We start from the raw sequence: 18,740 nt of genomic DNA on the forward strand, positions 1-18,740 counted from the left end.
AGTTTTCACGTCTTTTATATGAAGTCCCCTGTAAAAAACATTAACATCAAATAAGATTTGTATGTTTCTCTCCTGTTAAGCTATCTTTTGTCTTTGAAATTCATAGGGCTCAGGTACAGGGTAAAGTTTTCTTTCTCCATCTACTTCAAGCGATGGGTTGACTACAGAATAGAAGGTGAAAGAGAAGGACTTGTTATGTGCCTGTGTACTGATTAAATGTTTAAGATAATTGTATGTGTTGTATTTAAAGAGACAATAAAAAGGAAATTGTCATCAATCAAGTTACTCCTAAGAATAAAGACTTATTGAATCCCAAGCAAAACCAACTGTTTTTTTAAAGATGCATAAATTAAAACTTTAAAGATTTAATAATTTATTGAAGTCAGAAAAATAAAATTTCAATATATTAACCCTAAAAACCTAGAAGTCCCAGAAATTACATTTTAAAGGATTTAGAAAGAATTCCTTATAAAAGGATTTACTATTACATTCTTTGTTAAACTAAACTGTGACTCGGAGGACTTGTAGTATCATTTTACACCCCGACACAGTGCCCTGATAGATTAGTCAGCAGTAGCACATGAAATCATGGATAGATGAGAGATACATATCCACTCATATCCAAACATAGCAAATAGCACTGTATTTCCTATTTAATGGAAAGCAGTTTCTTCTGTAATTCTTTGGAGCAATAAGCCTTTAGATCCCTGTGTCTCCCATTTAAAGAAGAGCCATTTGTGCCTTTGTCCTAATATCTCTGAGTACTTGTCAGGAGTTAAAATGCTGGCTGAATCACTGTAGGACTACTTATATGAATGCAGGTAAAAATGTCTCAGGAGGTGGTTTACTCTGGTTTGTTCTTTCACATCTCAAATTTGCTTGGCTGGTCACAGTTAGGCAGGTAGAAATGAGTTAAGAATTTTAGAACTCACAATAATTTTGACCAGAAGTAGATTAAGATCATTGCTGTACAATATGAGAGAAAAACCCAGACCAGCTGTCTTTCCCAAGATGGCTGCAATGAACGTTGGAAGAAGAGACAAAATCCATTCTATAAGGGGAGGGAGAAGAGAATTAGATTGCTTCATAACACTCAAAACCTGTACTCAATAAAATACACCTGAGGTTCTAGATTAAACACTAAGACAACTCCTGAATTTAAAATGTAAAAAAAGGAAATCCTGGGGCTTCCCTGGTGGCGCAGTGGTTGAGAGTCCGCCTGCCGATGCAGGGGACACGGGTTCGTGCCCCAGTCTGGGAAGATCCCACATGCTGCGGAGCGGCTGGGCCCGTGAGCCACGGCCACTGAGCCTGCGCATCCGGAGCCTGTGCTCCGCAACGGGAGAGGCCACAACAGTGAGAGGCCCGCGTACCGCAAAAAAAAAAAAAAAAAAGAAAATCCTGAGCAATAGGTAACTTGTAATTAGGAATCTTTGAGTTAGTATTTGTAAGAAGTAGTCTAACATAGGGGGTAGAAGGACATAAGGGACACAACTTTGTCAGTTAGAGCAGGAATACTCATCTTTTCATTCACTTCTTTCAAAAGCTGAGAGAGGGCCTCCCTGGTGGCGCAGTGGTTGAGAGTCCGCCTGCCGATGCAGGGGATACGGGTTCGTGCCCCGGTCTGGGAGGATCCCATATGCCGCGGAGCGGCTGGGCCCGTGAGCCATGGCCGCTGAGCCTGTGCGTCCGGAGCCTGTGCTCCGCAACGGGAGAGGCCACAACAGTGAGAGGCCCGCGTACAGCAAAAAAAAAAAAAAAAAAAAAAAAAAAAAGCTGAGAGGAAGGTAGAATACTATATCATGTTCTTTCCTGAGCAAAGATGCCAGTTGGGGAAATTGACAAATCACTAAATTGAAAGGTATCCCCTGAGACAATAAAGCAAGCAGTTCAGTTCCAGTCAGAAAAATGGGGGTGGGGGAGAGACTTGAAATCCAGCCTGTGGCATTTTAACTGCAGCTGAGAGAGGTGTGGGCATGTCTAGTTTACTCATTTGGAGAATTTCTGCTTCTTGATGTTAAAAGATTGTTCCTTACTCATTGGTGATTAGCCAAAAGATGAGAACAAAAACAATGCCCCCTATCAATTTCCTCTTTAGTGCGGAGTGCCCTTGGGGGCCAAATGCCTTGTTAAGACAAATGGCTCAGGTGGGGTTCTGAGAGTTCACAGGCCTGAATAGTTGAAGACCCCGCCTCCCCATCCCTTCCCATCCCAAAAGAATGGAATTAATGCTAACACCTCAAACTGTTCATGCAAGGTCAAGGTTCTGATTCAAATACTACCTCTCCTCCACAAATGGAACCCAATTCATCAATACAGGTCTACCAGGAAATTGCAAAACAGGAGGCTAAGTTTCCTGCAGTGTCTTCCCTAGATTCTTAGATTTTTTTTTAATTGTTGGTTTTAATAGTTTGGCTGTGTTTCTTCTATAACCTGGGTCACCACGATTGCTGATTCAACTCCAGTAAGGAGGAGAAGAAAGAAGTAGAGGTCTCGCTCAGAACCCAGGAGGCATTCTCCCTTCTTACTGAAGGCTGGCCAGACTCTCGCTGATCATGAGCTCAGTTTAGGAGCCGCAGTGCAAGGGCCTCCCGCTCTAGCCTAGACCACAGAGATCAATGGCTTACAGCTGCGCGCCAGGGCGCCTGGCTATCTCCCAATTGAGGGCTGGGTGCAGTGAATCAGAAGTTAAGGAACCTCAAGTCGTCAGCACCACGGGGTGCCCGCGCAACCACTGCCCCCTGCCCCCACCCCCCCAGAGACCTCTGCCTCAGCTCTTCCTGAGAGATGGGGGTGCTGGACAAGGGGCTGCCTTTTCATTCTAACGTTTTAGGCTGGCGTGCTCTGACCTGCAGAGCCATGGGGTCTATGGAAAAAGGTGCAACTAATAAGTGTTGGAGAAAGAACCCACCTGGCCCAGGCCACCCCGTTGCTGACTTCGCCACTTTGGGAATTTCTACCTAAGCAAAGCATCCAGACCTAACATGAGCGCACCCTAAAACCCCGAGGGCGGTCAAGAACAAGGCCAAAGTGTGCAAACCCAAGTCGTGCGCTGCTGTTTCAGAATGGGTTAGTATGAGAGCCGTCTAGCTAGACCTGTTTCGGTGACTGACTCCGCCAGTAGAGGAGAAAGCCGAACTTCACCACGAATGTCCCAGGCCTGCTGAAACGAACGCCCCACGGGGCTGGCGCCGCAGGGTCCCTCCGGGCGCCGGCCGCGTGGGCGCGTCCCGGGCTTCCCACCCACGCCGGGTCCCCGCGCCCGCCGCGCTCACCCAGCCGCCGTTCGCCATCAGCCGGGCGCGGTGCCGTCCGGAGAGCTGAGCACACAGCAAGGCCACCAGGAACCGGCAGTCTCTGCAAACGTCTTCATTCTCCGTCTTCTTCCGCCTACGGGCCCCCTCTCCAGCAGCGTCCACGCGAAGGTTACGAGCGCTGCTACGCGGGCCCAGCTGGGGCCGCCACGGTTGTTGGCGAGTAGCTCCTGCGCCATCCAGGCCACCAGCTCGACGCGGTTCTCGCGGAAACCGCGGTATTGGGACAAGAAGTGCAGGTTGGTCTCCTGTATCCGGGCGGCCACGGGCGCAGCACGGCGGCCTCAGGCGTGGACGGCGTCCGCACGGGGGTGCCGGGCTCGCAGGCGCAGTACTCCAGGTAGTCCATCAGCAGCCTGGCTGTGCGCTCCCAGAAGGCGTCCCCCATGGCTCCGCCTCTGCCGGGGCCCGACCCGGCCTGTTTTCTAGCCCCGCCCGCGCCCCGCCCCTCCCCGCTCCGCTTTGACTCGGCTCCGCCCGGTCCGCCGCGGGCAGTTGCTTTCCCAGGTCCGGAGAGGAGCTTTTGATGGGAATCCCATCTACACCTGTTCCGGCCCCAATAGGCGAGACCCAGCTGTGTGCATGTGTTCACATAACAATCAGGGGCAGAGTGAGACTCTTTTGGGGTTATTGTTTAGCTCTGGCTTGGGGACTAAGAACCCAGTGGGGACAGTCTGGGAAGCTGGACTAGACTTTTGCCTCCTTTTTAGGAGAGGTTGACAAAGGTTACACACAGCCCTCCACTGGCGGCTCCCTTGAAAGGATTATCAGCATCTTCTCAGATTGGACTGAAGCATCCAGGTGTGTGTTGGAGGTACCTTTCTTTGGGTCTGGTATATGTGGCAGGAAACAGGATGATTCTCCTGCAGGTTGCTAGAGTGCCAATATTGGCTGCATTCACTCATTCATTCACTCATTTACTCCTAGTCTTTGGGGGTGGTAGGTCTCCCCCTTAGCACTGGAGATATAATGGAGAACAAGGCATGTGGTTCCTGCTCTCAAGGACCCTAGAGTCTAGTGATGGGACAAAGAAACAGGCAATCACAGTACAGTTAAATTATCACTATAATAGAGGTTGAGGGAGTACCCAGCTTTTGGCTGCTTCTTATAGCTACCAACCCTATATTGCTTAGAATTCTCCACTTTTTACTGGCCAATCCCTCATTACCCCAATTCCCTATTATAGTTAATACTTCTTATACTAATCTTTCTCTGTTCATGTTACTCTATGGCTTCTTTCTCCTGATTGGACACAGACTGACATAGAATTGTACCAGCAGTGAAATTTGTGAGGGTTCATTGGTCTGGAGCATTTTGAAATATCCCCGTCAGGGTGGAAGATGAATTGCTGCAGCTTGTATCACCGACAAAAAGGAGGCACAACCCTCGGTAGGTCACTTTGGAGGCAACATACACATTTGAGTATGCAACCTCAAACCATCTACAGGCAGGTGGATTGGGAAGCAGAACAAGAGAAGGCTCTTGCAGCTGTTTAGGCTACAGTACAAGCTACTCTTATCACTTGGGTTTTATGATCCAGCAGGTCCAATGATACTTGAAGTATCAAATAGAGAAGCTGTATGGAGCCTCTGGCAAGCACCGTTACAGTTATGGTGCAGACCTCTAGGATTGTGAAGCAAATCTACGTCCTCTTCTGCAGATGACTATCCTTTTGAGAAGCAGGTTCTGGCTTGCTACTAGGTCTTCATAGAGGCTGAATGAGGTGACCATGCAGCTTGAGTTCTCCTCATAATATGGACGTTGTCTGACATGCCTTGTTTTAAGGTTGGGTGTGCACAGCAGCAATCTTTCATCAAGTGGAAATGGTATATGAGAGACTGAACTCAGGCGGGTCCATGAGGTACAAGTAAATTGTGAGTAGGTGGCTCAGACCCCTGCAACACAGCTCCTGTTGTTTGCCTCTTCTCTTGTTCCATGCCTATGGCCTTCAGGGGATTGCTTATGACCAGCTGACTGAGGGAGAAAACTCAAGCGTGGATTATAGATGGGTCTGTATGATATGCTGGTACTACATGAAAGTGGACAGCTGGAGCATTATAGCCCCACTCAGTGGGGGACTGTGAAGACAATGGTGAAGGAAAATCCTCCCAGTGGGCAGAAATTCAAACAGGATATATGACTGTACACTATGCCTGGGGGGAGAGATGGCCAGAGTACAGATCTACATTGATTCATGGGCAGTTGCTGATGGTTTGGCTGGATGGTCAGGGCCTTGAAGATTGGTGACAAGGAAATCTTGGACAGAGATATGTGGCTGGAACCCTCTGAAGAGGCAGAATGAAGATACTCGTCTCCCATGTCAACGCCTCCAATCCAAAGGGCAGCCACTGCAGAGAAGACTCTTAATAATCAGGTAGACAAACTCCTGTACTCTGTGAAGGTCAGAGAGCTTCTTTACACAGCTGCCACAGTGCTTGGTCCATGCGACCGTGAATGAAGAGGCCATGAAGCAGGGACCGAGGATGTGGCAACAACAGAATTCCCCTTACAAAGGCTGAGCTGGCTAATGCTACTGCTGAGTGCCTTATCTGCCAGTGCCAGTGATTCCTCTATGGTGAGCCAAATGAATTTTGCCTGAAGGGAATATAAATCTCTGTAAGTCGGGCTTCCCTGGTGGCGCAGTGGTTGAGAGTCCGCCTGCCGATGCAGGGGACGCGGGTTCGTGCCCCGATCCCGGAGGATCCCACGTGCCGCGGAGCGGCTGGGCCCGCGAGCCATGGCCGCGGAGCCTGTGTGTCCGGAGCCTGTGCTCCGCAACGGGAGAGGCCACAGCAGTGAGAGGCCCGCGTACAGAAAAAAAAAAAAAAAAATCTCTGTAAGTCAAGCTGAGCTGGTTGTGACATCTTACGAATTCCCTTAGTAATTAATTATTAAATAAACATTTTGATATATGTTCATGTTTTATTTTCAAGGGAGTCGTGATTTTATCTTTTTGAACATTATATTTTAGCAGCAAGCACACAGTTTTTTCTTAGATTTGGAGTAGCCTGGGGGTTAGAGGTAGATCCTCTGGCCCTGTCATTGGTTAACTCTAATAATTATCAGTGCAATCAAACAACAAATGAATAAATTAACCTCCACACAGAATTTCCTATGCAGTTTGCAGTCAGATTTGGTTACAATCCCCACTCTGCCACTCAGAAGCTGGGCGACCATGAGCAAGTTATTCAGCCCTCCCAACTTCCATTTCCCCACCTATGAAATGGAGGCAATAAACTGCATTATAGGCTGTTACAAGGATTACGTGAGTTGGTATGTGCAAAGGCCTTAGCATAGTACCGGGCACATAGTAAAAGCTCTTTACAGAGGAGCCTGTATTATTAGTATGAGTTGACCAGGGTTACCAGGCTCGCTTGTCCCACTTTTAACCAAAAAATCAAGATGTGACATTTTTGGTGAGCCTTACTTATATGGTTTCTGGTTTTGTTTTTAAAATACTGAAAATATCTAGAGATTTTCAGTGATTCACAGCCCCCATTGGTCTCTTGCCTTTCCCACTGCCTCTCTGTGCCCGCAGGGCCCCTCCTGTGCCGCATACGGTTGCCCCAGAGCCTCCGCTTGAGCCACCCTCTCTCAATTACCTTCCTCCTCCTCTTCCAAACCCCTACAAGGGCCTGAATGGCCCCAGGGACGTCTCACAGGGAGGGGCTGGAAAAGGGCTCATTAGCCCAGATCAGCTGCTTTCAAAGTTGATCTGACCCTGGGAGTCCTTCCAGGGAATCCTCCAAGGTCAAAACTATTTTCATAATAATACTGACTCTTTTCTGTACGTGTGGCTTTTAAAACACTCACTTTCTCAGGAGTTTTCCAGAGGCTACTGATGTGTGGTGAAGGCATCATCACTGGAATATGTGCTTCTGTATTCTTGTGTTTTATGATTTTTCTCAGTTTAAATTTCTAATATGATAAATATTGATAGATATAAATCCATATAAACAAAAAGCTCTTTGGGGTCCTCAATAATTTTTAAGAGTGTAGAGGGATCCTAAGATGGAAAACTTTGAGAACCACTGGCCCAGATGAATCTCTAATTGATGATAATTACCAATTTGATACATGAGTAGGGATCGCTTATGTGGAGTCGGGGGAGAGGAGAGAAAAGAATGAACAAGGGGAAGGGGCATAGGGAGGAGGGGGAGAAGAAGAGGAGGAGAGGTAGGAGGAGGAAGGGGATCAGGAAAGAGGTGAGACAAGAAGAGAGAGGAGGGAGGAAATGGGGCAAGGGAGGGGGGAGGAGGGAAAAGGGAAAGGAGTTGGAAAGGAGAGGAAGGGAACAGGAAAGGGAGGAGGGGAAGGTACTTTACATACCTTGGAACTGTCCCATTTCCTAGATGAGGGAACTAAGGCTGAGACAAATTTAGACATTGTATATCCTGTAAAAGTGGTAGAGCTGGGTCTGAAACTAGGTGCACATCCTTTGTCCCCATGCTGTCCCCCTCTTATAGATGAGTCCTAGTGTCAGCAGGACCACCTTCTAGCCAGATGGCCAAGCAACTATGAGAGGCAAGGATGCTAAGGCCCATACAACCTGTACTGCCTTTAAGCCACTTATAATCCCGGGAAGGGTATAGAGGAGGTCCAGGGTGGGAAGAGGGAAGTGGATATGGGGTGCCTGCTCTGGCCTTGGGTTCATTCCAGAACAGGACCAGCAGCAGGGCCCTACTTCTGGGAGGCCAGCCGCCCATTCCCTCCAAAGCAGCTGCCTTGGTTTCAGTTCACAGGTATTTCCCACAAACACCTGTCATCATCATACCTCCTTGTTTGACCCCCCTGTCTGCCTAACCTTTCTCTTCTCTGGCTGGAAAGGGGGTGTCCAAGGCTATGCACACCTCGGGGCACATCTATTTGGCCCCTTCACCGCAATGGTTTGGTAGCTTTGCCTCCACGTCCTCTAAAAAAAAGAAAACCTGATTAAAAATCTCCACTCAGCATTATTTTCAATATGCAAAATATAATTTATTACCTGGGGTTTATCCTTCAGTCTCCATGTGGTGTAGTATATTTCCAACCAAGTATTTCATCAATAAATACTAAACAACAGGCGCTGTGAGATTACATACTTATAGGGGAGGTGGCTAACTGCCCATGGGGGTGAGGGAATACTTTCTTAGGGCCTTGAAGGTCACTTTTTTAAAAATTATTTTTTATTTATTTTTTTAAACATCTTTATGGGAGTATAATTGCTTTACAATGGTGTGTTAGTTTCTGCTGTATAACAAAGTGAATCAGCTATACGTATACATATATCCCCATATCCCCTCCCTCTTGCGTCTCCCTCCCATCCTCCCTCCCATCCTCCCTATCCCACCCCTCTAGGTGGTCACAAAGCACCCAGCTGGTCTCCCTGTGCTATGTGGCTGCTTCCCACTAGCTATCTATTTTACATTTGGTAGTGTATATATGTCCATGCCCTCTCTCACTTCGTCCCAGCTTACCCCTCCCCCTCCCTGTGTCCTCAAGTCCATTCTCTACATCTGCATCTTTATTCCCGACCTGCCCCTAGGTTCTTCAGAACCATTTTTTTTTAAGATGCCATATGTATGTGTTAGCATATGGTATTTGTTTTTCTCTTTCTGACTTACTTAACCCTGTATGACAGTCTCTAGTTCCATCCACCTCACTACAAATAACTCAATTTCGTTTCTTTTTATGGCTGAAATGTGGTCACTTTTGTGGTCACATTGTGGTCACTTTTTTGATTGGAAAGTTAGGGGCTATTTTGCACATATACTGAAGATGCTCCCCCACCTCTCCAAACATATAACCTTGAATTTGCTTCCCCAGAGTCTGGGTGACTTTTCCTTTGCCCTGGCTTCCTTCACTTCTGGGAGGCCCAGGTCAGACTGCAGAGACACAAAAAGGTCTGTGGGAGAGAGGGAAGGGGATGCCCTAACTAGGAGCCCAGGAACAAGCTCAGGAACATTCTGGGAGCAGAGCTTGAGAATTTCACAGGACACATTGTGGGGCCAGCCCTTCGGCAGTTGGCAGGAGCTGGGTAGACCCTGTGCCCATTTCCCTGAGCCCCTGTTCAGACTGGAATCTACTAGAGGGAGACGGTGGCTGAAAAGTTGTCCCTCTGGACCATGCTCCCTCCCTGCCTTCCCTCTGGGCTCTCAAGGTGGGTAGGGCGGGGTGGAGGTCTGGGAGGTGCGGGAGGAGGTGGGGTGAGGGGGTAGGGGGGTGAGCAGTAGCCTTTCATATTTTCTCTCTCTACTCCAGGGCCTGCTGTGTAGTAAAACCCTTGGTAAATGTTTTCTTGGCAAATGATTGCATATAATCATTATGTTTATTTCAAAAGAGTTGATTGAAAAGCTGGCTTGGGTAATTTTTGACTGACTGGGCCCATCTTGATACCTGAACAAGTTGTTTTGCAGGTGGGCCTGGCACGCCCCCTGAGGTTTACAGGGGCACTGGGTCCAGGCCTGTCGGATGGCTCCAGCCCTGGAAGGGCAACTTCAAGCAGCAGAGCCTGCGGCTGGGCCTGCAAAGCCAGAACTACCATTAGGAAAAGGGCCAGGCTGGAGCAGGGCCAAGAGAGGGGACCGAGGATCCAGGGGACTCAGCACACACAGCCCTCGGGCACCATGAGAACCTGGCCTGCCAGACCCCAGACCACCCACAGGGCAAGCCTCACCCAGGAACCATTTTTGGTCAGAGCTGACCTTTTATTTCCCTAAGTGATGCATGCCATCTTTATGAATGAGGAGTTTTCCAAAACAAAGAATAAGCCTCTACACCTTAAAACAAGACAGAACAGAAAATAAGGGATCCTGTAACTAAAGCACTTGGTACCTTCCAGAAGGAACTGCTGAATTTCAAATAAAGACAAGATATATTTTATGTTATTTTTCCTCAATATAAGTGAAACAAAGACATTATCATTCGAGACCTACCCTATCAATTAATTTGTATATGTAATTGCACTTGCAATGCAGTAAAGATGAGTGTAACTGATACGGACAAGGTTCATTTTAGTCTGAGTAGATGCTACTAATCCTAATACGTCTAACACTACAAACAGGTTTTTAAATGAGTTTACTGTCTTATGTTCCCACACAGAAAGGTTTTGGTTGCTCTGAGAAGCATTTGTGTCACAAACAGCACTCAGCTTTTCCCTCTAAGAAAAAGTCCTGTCCCCATGATGCAGTGATATATCCCACCATCACAAGATTCACACATCAAACCTTCTATTTTATGATATCTCTGCTTCATTTATAACTGCTTACACATATGAAAATGTTTTATCCTAAAAAATACAATAGGACGCAAGGCTGAAAAGGCTACTTTCACCATAAAAACACACTTTTAAAAAATTGATTCTGTCTAATTACATTTGGAATTGGCATTTTCTTCTATCAAAGACCAATTAACACTGTCATTCTCACACAGTCCATTAAAGTCAGCACTTGCAGGGGAAGGTTCCAAAAGTCACAGTGTACACTGAGAAAAATCAGCTTTTAAAGTGCTCTGAAAAATAAATTTGATTCAAGGAAACAATATGGAATATATTATATGCTGAACTGTACTGGGGATAGAATGAGTTGAGACGACAGTTTAGAATAACCTTAAAAACAGATACATTTTGGGCTTCCCTGGTGGCGCAGTGGTTGAGAGTCCGCCTGCCGATGCAGGGGGCGCGGGTTCGTGTCCTGGTCCAGGAAAATCCCACGTGCCACGGAGTGGCTGGGCCCGTGAGCCATGGCCACTGAGCCTGCGCATCCAGAACCTGTGCTCCGCAATGGGAGAGGCCACAACAGTGAGAGGCCCGCGTACCGCAAAAAAAAAAAAAAAAAAAAGATACATTTTAAAAAGTGTTTGAAATGAAAAACACTGTACTTGAAGGTGTTCTCATAGTGCTGAAGGCTCATTCTGGGATCTTTCCAGGGTGGTGGTTTTAACAGTAATATTGGAGATGCTTGCTGAACATTCAGTCCTGGAGCTGCTCACTTAAGCTAAGTTGCAATAAACTCTCAGATCCTCTAGAAGCAAGATCTATTTATATGTGACGATTTCAAATTCTATTCTCAGGTACCTATATGTGCATTATGATTAAGCCCAGACCTGCAAAGACACAAATAGATAATATTTAGTCTGTTTTCAGTTAATGACTTGTAAAACCTGAGTTTAAACAGATAAAATCAAAGTCTACTATACACAAACATACACACTACATCCAAAATAGAGCATTCACATGTCTTAGAAAGATAACACTTTACTCCTAGCATCTCAAAGGTGCTTCTTTGGCCCTGGCTCCCCCTCTCCCTTAGTTAATCATCTGAAGGGCATCTGTGGCCTTCTTGCTAGGGAAGGTAACTCTTAGATTGAAAACCAGAACCCTCTGTACCCATTCAGCTCACTGGGTACATTGACATGTTTATTAATTTAGCGAACTCTTGCCCAGGATGATGAAGTCACAGGTAACTTTACTGTTTGTTTCAGGAACTTCACAAAAATCCTTTTATCTATTTACCCTAAGACTAGACTACTCAATTACCCTCTTTAGAAAAGACACACACTTCTCACGACAGTACACAGCATCAAATGACCACCTACTTTTCAAGACGTTCTTCGAAATTCTCTCCCTCCCCCGACCCTGTGTCCAACAATCTTAAACTATGCCACAAATTTGTCCAATCCTAATTAAGTCCCTCCATCAAAAGACTTGCCTTCAACCAGACTCCCCAAACCTCATAAATACCTGCCTTTGCTCTCCCCTTCTGAAATGCTAATAAAACTGTCAAGTTTGTGATCTTCCACAGTGAGATAAGCTTTGCTTGATGAACAGGTTATTTTGGTGGCATTTCTAGGGAGCCAACATCTGACAAAGTCATGGAGCTCTTTGAGAATCTAATAAAAGCCATGAGGACACTTTTCCTGGAAAAAATGCGTACACGCGCACGCGCGCGCGCACACACACACACACACAATTTAGCATATAATTGCAGGGGCTTCATAGGTCTCCTGAAGCCCCTGTGTGGGCTTCACAGGCGTCTGTGACCAAAGATTAAGAATCCAGCACTACTGGGAGGTGAGACTGGCAATATGACTTGTCAAAGGCTGGAATCAGACTTTTAGGGTATCTATGCTTGAACAGCTGCATTGATGGGGAACTCACTACCTCTCCAGGCAAATCATTTCTCTGTGGCTACAGAATTGAAAGTAGAGCTCTATTTTGGCTGCCCAGGCCCATCCTAGCTTACTCTGACCTCTCTGCTTTCAGGAAGGCCAATCACTCCTGCTCTCACACACAGAGGAAAGTAGAAAAACTTCTCTCTTACTCTGAGGGTATGATCCCATGATCCTGAGCAAAAGGCAGTCCCATCAGGGGAAACTCGTAGAGTACTAACACGGTTTTCATGTCCAAACAAGATGGAGACTCGGGATCCCTTGAGGACATCCCAGACGTTGATGGTATAATCGTTGTATCCAGCAAACAGCAGGCGACCTTAAAGCAGGAGGATATGATGGTTATGAAACCAGTTCCTTCCTTCTTGTTTTTCTTTTCATGACTCTCACTCATGCACTCGCTCATTCATTCATTCATTTATTCATTTAATAAACAGTGATTTAGTGCCCATTATGTGCCAGGCACTGTGCTTTGCCCTGGGGATTCAAAGAGGAGAAAGCACAGTTGCTGGCCCCTGTGGAGGGTGGTGGTGGGCAGGCTGACTCATAAATCATTGCAGCACCCTGTGGTAAGGGCTGTCATGGAAGTGCTCAGCTATGTGTGAAGTGTTATGTGATCATAGAGGAAGGGGGATCAAGAAGGGCACTACAGGGGACTTCCCTGGTGGCGCAGTGGTTAAGAATCTGCCTGCCAATGCAGGGGACACGGGTTCGAGCCCTGGTCTGGGAAGATCTCACATGCCACGGAGCAACTAAGCCCATGTGCCACAACTACTGAGCCTGCGCACCTAGAGCCCGTGCTCCACAACAAGAGAAGCCTGCGCACCACAATGAAGAGTAGCCCCTGCTCGATGCAACTAGAGAAAGCCCATGCACAGCAACAAAGACCCAACACAACCAAAAATAAATAATTAAATTAAATTAAATTAAAAAAATTTTTAAAAAGGGCACTACAGGGAAAGCAACACTTGAGCTGGCCTTTGAGGGCTGAATAGGAGTTTGCAATGCAGACAAGGAAGGGAAAAGACGTTCCAGTAGCAGCATGCATGCACAAAGGCACAGCTACACAACCGGGGGGTGTCTGGGAAAACTGAATGGTCCAGTGACCCAGCATACGAGTGCTGCCTTAACTTTCACAGGCAGCCTCCCCAGCTGTGAGGGCAGAGGTGCCATGAGCTTCGGGGCATTAAGAAAGGGACTCTTGCTTCACTCCCCCCCACCCCACCTCTGAAAAAAAGGGTCCCTTTTCAGGTGTGAAAGGAAAATGGAAGGCTGGAGAGGAAATGCCTAAAGGCGCAGATGGAGTTTTGATACATCATTGTTTTGAAGAAGAACATAAGGTGGGCCCAGCCTTCATTTCCCGTGGAGCGAACTGGGCTGGGGAGGCTGCTTCAGGCAGGGCAAAGCAGGCTGTCAAAAATGCAGTGGAGGAAAACTGGTGCAAAAGTAGACTCTTTAGCACATGGACCCATAGGAAGTTTAGCTAGGAGGGGAAGCTTGGCAGAGCTGGGTTTCATTGAAGTCCTGTTTTACAGTCCCGGGAAAGTTTCTGAAATAAAATCTTACCACTGAGGGAGAAGTCCACGCTGGAAGCTCCAAAGATGATACTCTCTTTGGAATAGATGGCAACCTCCCTGTCTGCCCGGAGGTCGTAGAGGCGACACTGGGGTGACAAAGAAGACAAAGAGGCACTTGTTTCTGGATCCTGTTTGGTGCATTGATGGCCACAGAGCTACAGGCAGGTGCCAGTGGCTTGTGTAGTTTTTGTTTTTTTTGTTTTTGTTTTGGCTTGTGTAGTTTGAGGGATAAGGGAAAAAACCTCTTTCATTTTCTCTCCTAGTATTTTCTCCCTCTATCCCGATTCCTATCAATCTCCAGGGATTACTGAGATTCAAAGAAACAGCAAATACAGATTTCTTTAGGTACAAAAACAAAAATGAAAGCCCTCTCTTTTTTTCTGACAAAGAATATGTGTTCACTGCAGAAAATTCAGGAAAACTCAGAAATGCATAAAGGAGGAAATAAAAGTCACCCCCAATCCTAGAGGTATTTACTAACATCTGGACTATTTCCTTCCGTCTTAATCTATTTTATGTGTGGATTTAAATGGGGAGGATGTTTCATTATTGCTTCTATTAGCATTATGTTGTGAGCATTTTCCCATATCATTAAATAATCTTCAAAAAACAGGAGTAATATGGTTGTTATATTCCTCATGTGGATATATCAGAATCTACTTAGCCATACCCTGCTAAGTGTTTGATTATGTCTGATTTTTCTCTTTTACAAATAAAATTATGGGGAAGCCATGATCCTTCTTCTATAAAAATCTTTATATGCATCTCTGATATTTTCCTTAGAATAGCTAAAAAACAGAATCCTTAGAATAGAATTGTTCCCAAGAAATAGCATGGCTGGATTAAAGGGTAGGGAAGTTTTGAAAGCTCTTGAATTTTCCCAAATGTATGCCCTTAAATTTTGTTAAATATTTTTTGAAATACAGGTTTTAAATTTTCATTATTATCAAACCCTCAATCTATTCCCCTGTAATTTCTTCCATGATAGCAAATTAGAGTACAATTCATTATTTAATAAGATATTTGCTATTTTGAGGGCACAGGAGGATATTTTTTTTCTCCTGAAATATAGGTCAACATAATTTGATAATTAGTATCAAAAACCTTAAAACTAGGCTGATTTTTAACTCAACAAGTTCATGTCTGAGAATTAATTCTAAGGAAATGATAAGAGAAGTACCAAAAATATTTGCTTATAGCAGTGTTTTTAACAGGAAAAAAAACCTTGGAAAAAACCTAATGACCCCAAACTTGAAGACTGGTTAAGTAGATGATGGCATATCCATAACATGGAAAACTATTTAATCATTAAGAAAATATAATGTGGGAGAAAAATATGTACTGGCGTGGGAAAATGTTCACAATCTATTGCTAAGTGAAAAAAGGAAATTATAAGCATGTTGTTTTAAAACTAAAAAGACAGAAAGGAATTCACCGAACTGTGATTTTTCTTGGGTATAATGATTAACATAATTTAGCGTTTTCCCCCAAGTTTTCTTTATTGAAGTCACATCAGTTCTGTAATCAGGAAAAAAGTTATTTTTGAAAACTAAAATTAGGTCAGCATATCTCTCCTTTGGATAGGAGAAGCTCTCAATAACTTAGAAACATACCGTAGCATCATCTGATCCCGAAGCAAAGGCATCTCCGCTCGGGTAGTATCTGCAGAGAGAAAGTGTGGGGAGAAAGCACTTAGAGTGGTGATTCCCAATCCTGGGTGCCCATCAGAAGCATCTGGGAAGGCTGTCCCATGCTGGTCCCCCAGACTTCTAGGGATACACAGACCACTCATTACAGAGGCCAGAAAGGGAGGCTCATCTGGAAGGTCCCACTGACCTAATTTTCTTCTCTGTAAACAGGGGACAGTGACACTGGCCTTGCAGAGTATTGGTGAGGAGTAAATGAGATAATATGTATATCTGTACCAGACACTGAACACAGGCAGGTCCCCTGTATCCTTGCTTCCCCTTGATCATATACCCAATTCCCAAGACTTGGCCAGAGCTAAGGGATAAGACAGTGGTTATAAAACAGACACTGCAGTCAGATATACAGAGCCATGGGAAGCTGTCTGCACTGACCACTCACTACATGGGATACTTCTGGCAAGTGCCTTCACCTGGCCCAGCCTCAGTTTCTTCATCTGAAAAGTGAGGAGGATAAAGCACATTTCCTGCTGTAAAGACTGAATAAGACAGTGACAAAGCGAGAGAGAGGCATGGACATATATACACTACTAAACGTAAGGTAGATAGCTAGTGGGAAGCAGCCGCATAGCACAGGGAGATCAGCTCGGTGCTTTGTGACCGCCTGGAGGGGTGGGATAGGGAGGGTGGGAGGGAGGGAGACGCAAGAGGGAAGAGATATGGGAACAGATGTATATGTATAACTGATTCACTTTGTTATACAGCAGAAACTAACACACCATTGTAAAGCAATTATACTGCAATAAAGATGTTTAAAAAAAATAAAAAAAATTTTAAAAAAAGACTGAATAAGACAGTATATATATTATACAAAGAATGTGGCATGGTGCCAAATAAAAAGCATGCAGTAACTAATGATTATTACTGTTATGGTCATCCTCTCCTCTAATCAGGCCTTCAAGGACTTCCCTGGTGGTCCAGTGGGTAAGACTCCGCACTCCCAGTGCAGGGGGCCTGGGTTCGATCCCTGGTCGGGGAACTAGATCCCGCGTGCATGCCACACGCCGCAACGAAGATCCCACGTGCTGCAACTAAGACCTGGCACAGCCAAAATAAATAAATATCTAAAAAGAAAAATAATCAGGCCTTCTGGAGAGAGGGCAGCCTAAGTAGAGACCTGGTGGATATTAGAAGAAGAGGGTTCTGGGTAGAGGGAACAGCATGGGTGAGAGAATGTGCATGTTTAAGCTGTTATTTCATGAATATATAGGGATTTAATTTAGTTTTGTGGCTTTATATTCTATCCTGTATCTTAAAAACCTCATTTACTATCTGTAGTAATTTCTCAATTGATTTCCTTGGATTTTCTGGGTAATTACTGCACATTTGCAAAAAGTGATCGTTTTTTTTCCCATTTTCCTTTCCTACATTTGAGGTCAAAGAGCTAGAAAATTCTCATTAATATTTCTACCACTAAGGTAATTAAGTATTCTTATTGTGTTCTGGCTTTTTAAAATTATTATTATTATTATTATTATTTTAAATATTAACAAGTGATTATGAGAGGTTTTTTAATTTCCTTCTGTGTCTTTAAATTTTTTTTTTATTATTAATTAATTAATTTATTTTTGCTGTGTTGTGTCTTCGTTTCTGTGCGAGGGCTTTCTCCAGTTGTGGCAAGCGGGGGCCACTCTTCATCACGGCGCGCGGGCCTCTCACCATGGCGGCCTCTCTTGTGGCAGAGCACAGGCTCCAGACGCGCAGGCTCAGTAGTTGTGGCTCACGGGCCCAGTTGCTCCGCGGCATGTGGGATCCTCCCAGACCAGGGCTCGAACCCGTGTCCCCTGCATTAGCAGGCAGATTCTCAACCACTGCGCCACCAGGGAAGCCCTTATTATTATTATTATTTTATTTATTTATTTTTGGCTGTGCTGTGTCTTCACTGCTGCACGTGGACTTTTCTCTGGTTGCAGTGCATGGGCTTCTCATTGCGGTGGCTTCTCTTGTTGCACAGCACGGGCTCTATGCGTGCAGGCTTCAGTAGTTGTGGCACACGGGCTCAATAGTTGTGGCTCATGGGCTCTAGAGCACAGGCTCAGTAGCTGTGGCGCATGGGCTTAGTTACTCCGCAGCCTGTGGGATCTTCCCAGACCAGGGCTCAAACCCGTGTCCCCTGAATTGGCAGGCGGATTCTTAACCACTGCACCACCAGGGAAGCCCTGTGTTCTGGCTTTTAAGGGGAATAAGTCTAGTGCTTTCCTCTAAGTATAAAGATTCTTCAGTGATTATACTTTAAATGCTGTCCTGACAGTGCCAGCTTCTAAATATATATGTCAAGTCCTGACCTCTCTCTTGGAATCCGGTTCACAGCTCCTGCTACCTACTTGACATTCCCACTTGGTCGTATAACAGCATCTCAGACTTAGCTAGCCCAAGACAGAGCTCCAGAATTCATGTGCAACCACTGCCTTCTCCCTGCACTGCTTCCAACCCTCCCTGTCTTAGCAAATGGATCAGTGCTTACTGCCCCTTATAAAAGATTCAGGTTCCCTAAGCTCAGGGCTCTTCTCCTGTAATGCAGCCCTTTGCCTGGGCAGGTGTCATTTGGCCCTTTTCATGTGACCCTGTAGAATTGGGGCTTAGGTAACCAGCACAAAAATGCTGATACCCCAGCTACTGCCATCACTATGAGTAACCAACTATCCTTCATCTCTAACCCAGGAGTCTCATGCCTTCTAGCAGCATCCACGAATCTGTGGCAGCCTTACTTCATAGCTTGCAGCTAGGGTAAAATCTCAAATCCTTCCCAATTCTAGACATTTCTGTCCTCCCTGTGTGCCTTCTTTAGTTTCAGCCACCATCATTTCATTCTCAGACTCACACAACAACCTTCTAACTGGCCGTCATACTTCCATTCTTGCTCCCCTACAATCCATTCTCCATACAGCATCCAGAGCGATCTTTTAAAGGCAAAACATGGATCATGCTAGCCACCTCCCCAACTCAGGACTCGCTAGTGGTGACCTGGCCTTTTGTTAGGTCCCTGAACATCTCAC

General features: G+C 45.6%; 2 protein-coding genes across 4 annotated transcripts in view; both read right to left on the reverse strand.

The window, feature by feature from the left end:
- Positions 1 to 681: 681 nt before the first annotated feature.
- Positions 682 to 5,633, reverse strand: BCL2L10 (BCL2 like 10; the record flags this gene model as incomplete). The annotated part of the gene is given in 5 exon segments (XM_082618729.1): positions 682 to 1,051; positions 3,276 to 3,394; positions 3,397 to 3,582; positions 3,585 to 3,859; positions 5,623 to 5,633. Coding segments are annotated over 5 exon segments (714 nt in total). The 3' UTR covers positions 682 to 928.
- Positions 4,380 to 18,740, reverse strand: part of GNB5 (G protein subunit beta 5) — a 48,226-nt gene continuing 33,865 nt past the window's right edge. For 2 of the 3 annotated variants that reach the window (XR_014293690.1, XR_014293691.1), the window contains exons 8-13: positions 15,652 to 15,700; positions 14,028 to 14,124; positions 12,614 to 12,780; positions 9,690 to 11,396; positions 7,128 to 8,226; positions 4,380 to 5,909 (exon numbers count right to left, since the gene is read on the reverse strand). Coding sequence is in view for 1 of the 3 variants with exons in the window: in XM_082617080.1 (XP_082473206.1) it covers positions 11,385 to 11,396; positions 12,614 to 12,780; positions 14,028 to 14,124; positions 15,652 to 15,700 (325 nt within the window). In the remaining 2 variants the exon portion in view is untranslated. Of the gene's footprint in view, positions 5,910 to 7,127; positions 8,227 to 8,273; positions 11,397 to 12,613; positions 12,781 to 14,027; positions 14,125 to 15,651; positions 15,701 to 18,740 lie in introns of those variants that run through there. The other variant, XM_082617080.1, reaches the window with a different exon arrangement.

Source organism: Mesoplodon mirus (genome assembly GCF_964341445.2).
Source record: "Mesoplodon mirus genome assembly, chromosome: 4".
In the NCBI taxonomy this organism is placed as follows: Eukaryota; Metazoa; Chordata; class Mammalia; order Artiodactyla; family Ziphiidae; genus Mesoplodon; species Mesoplodon mirus.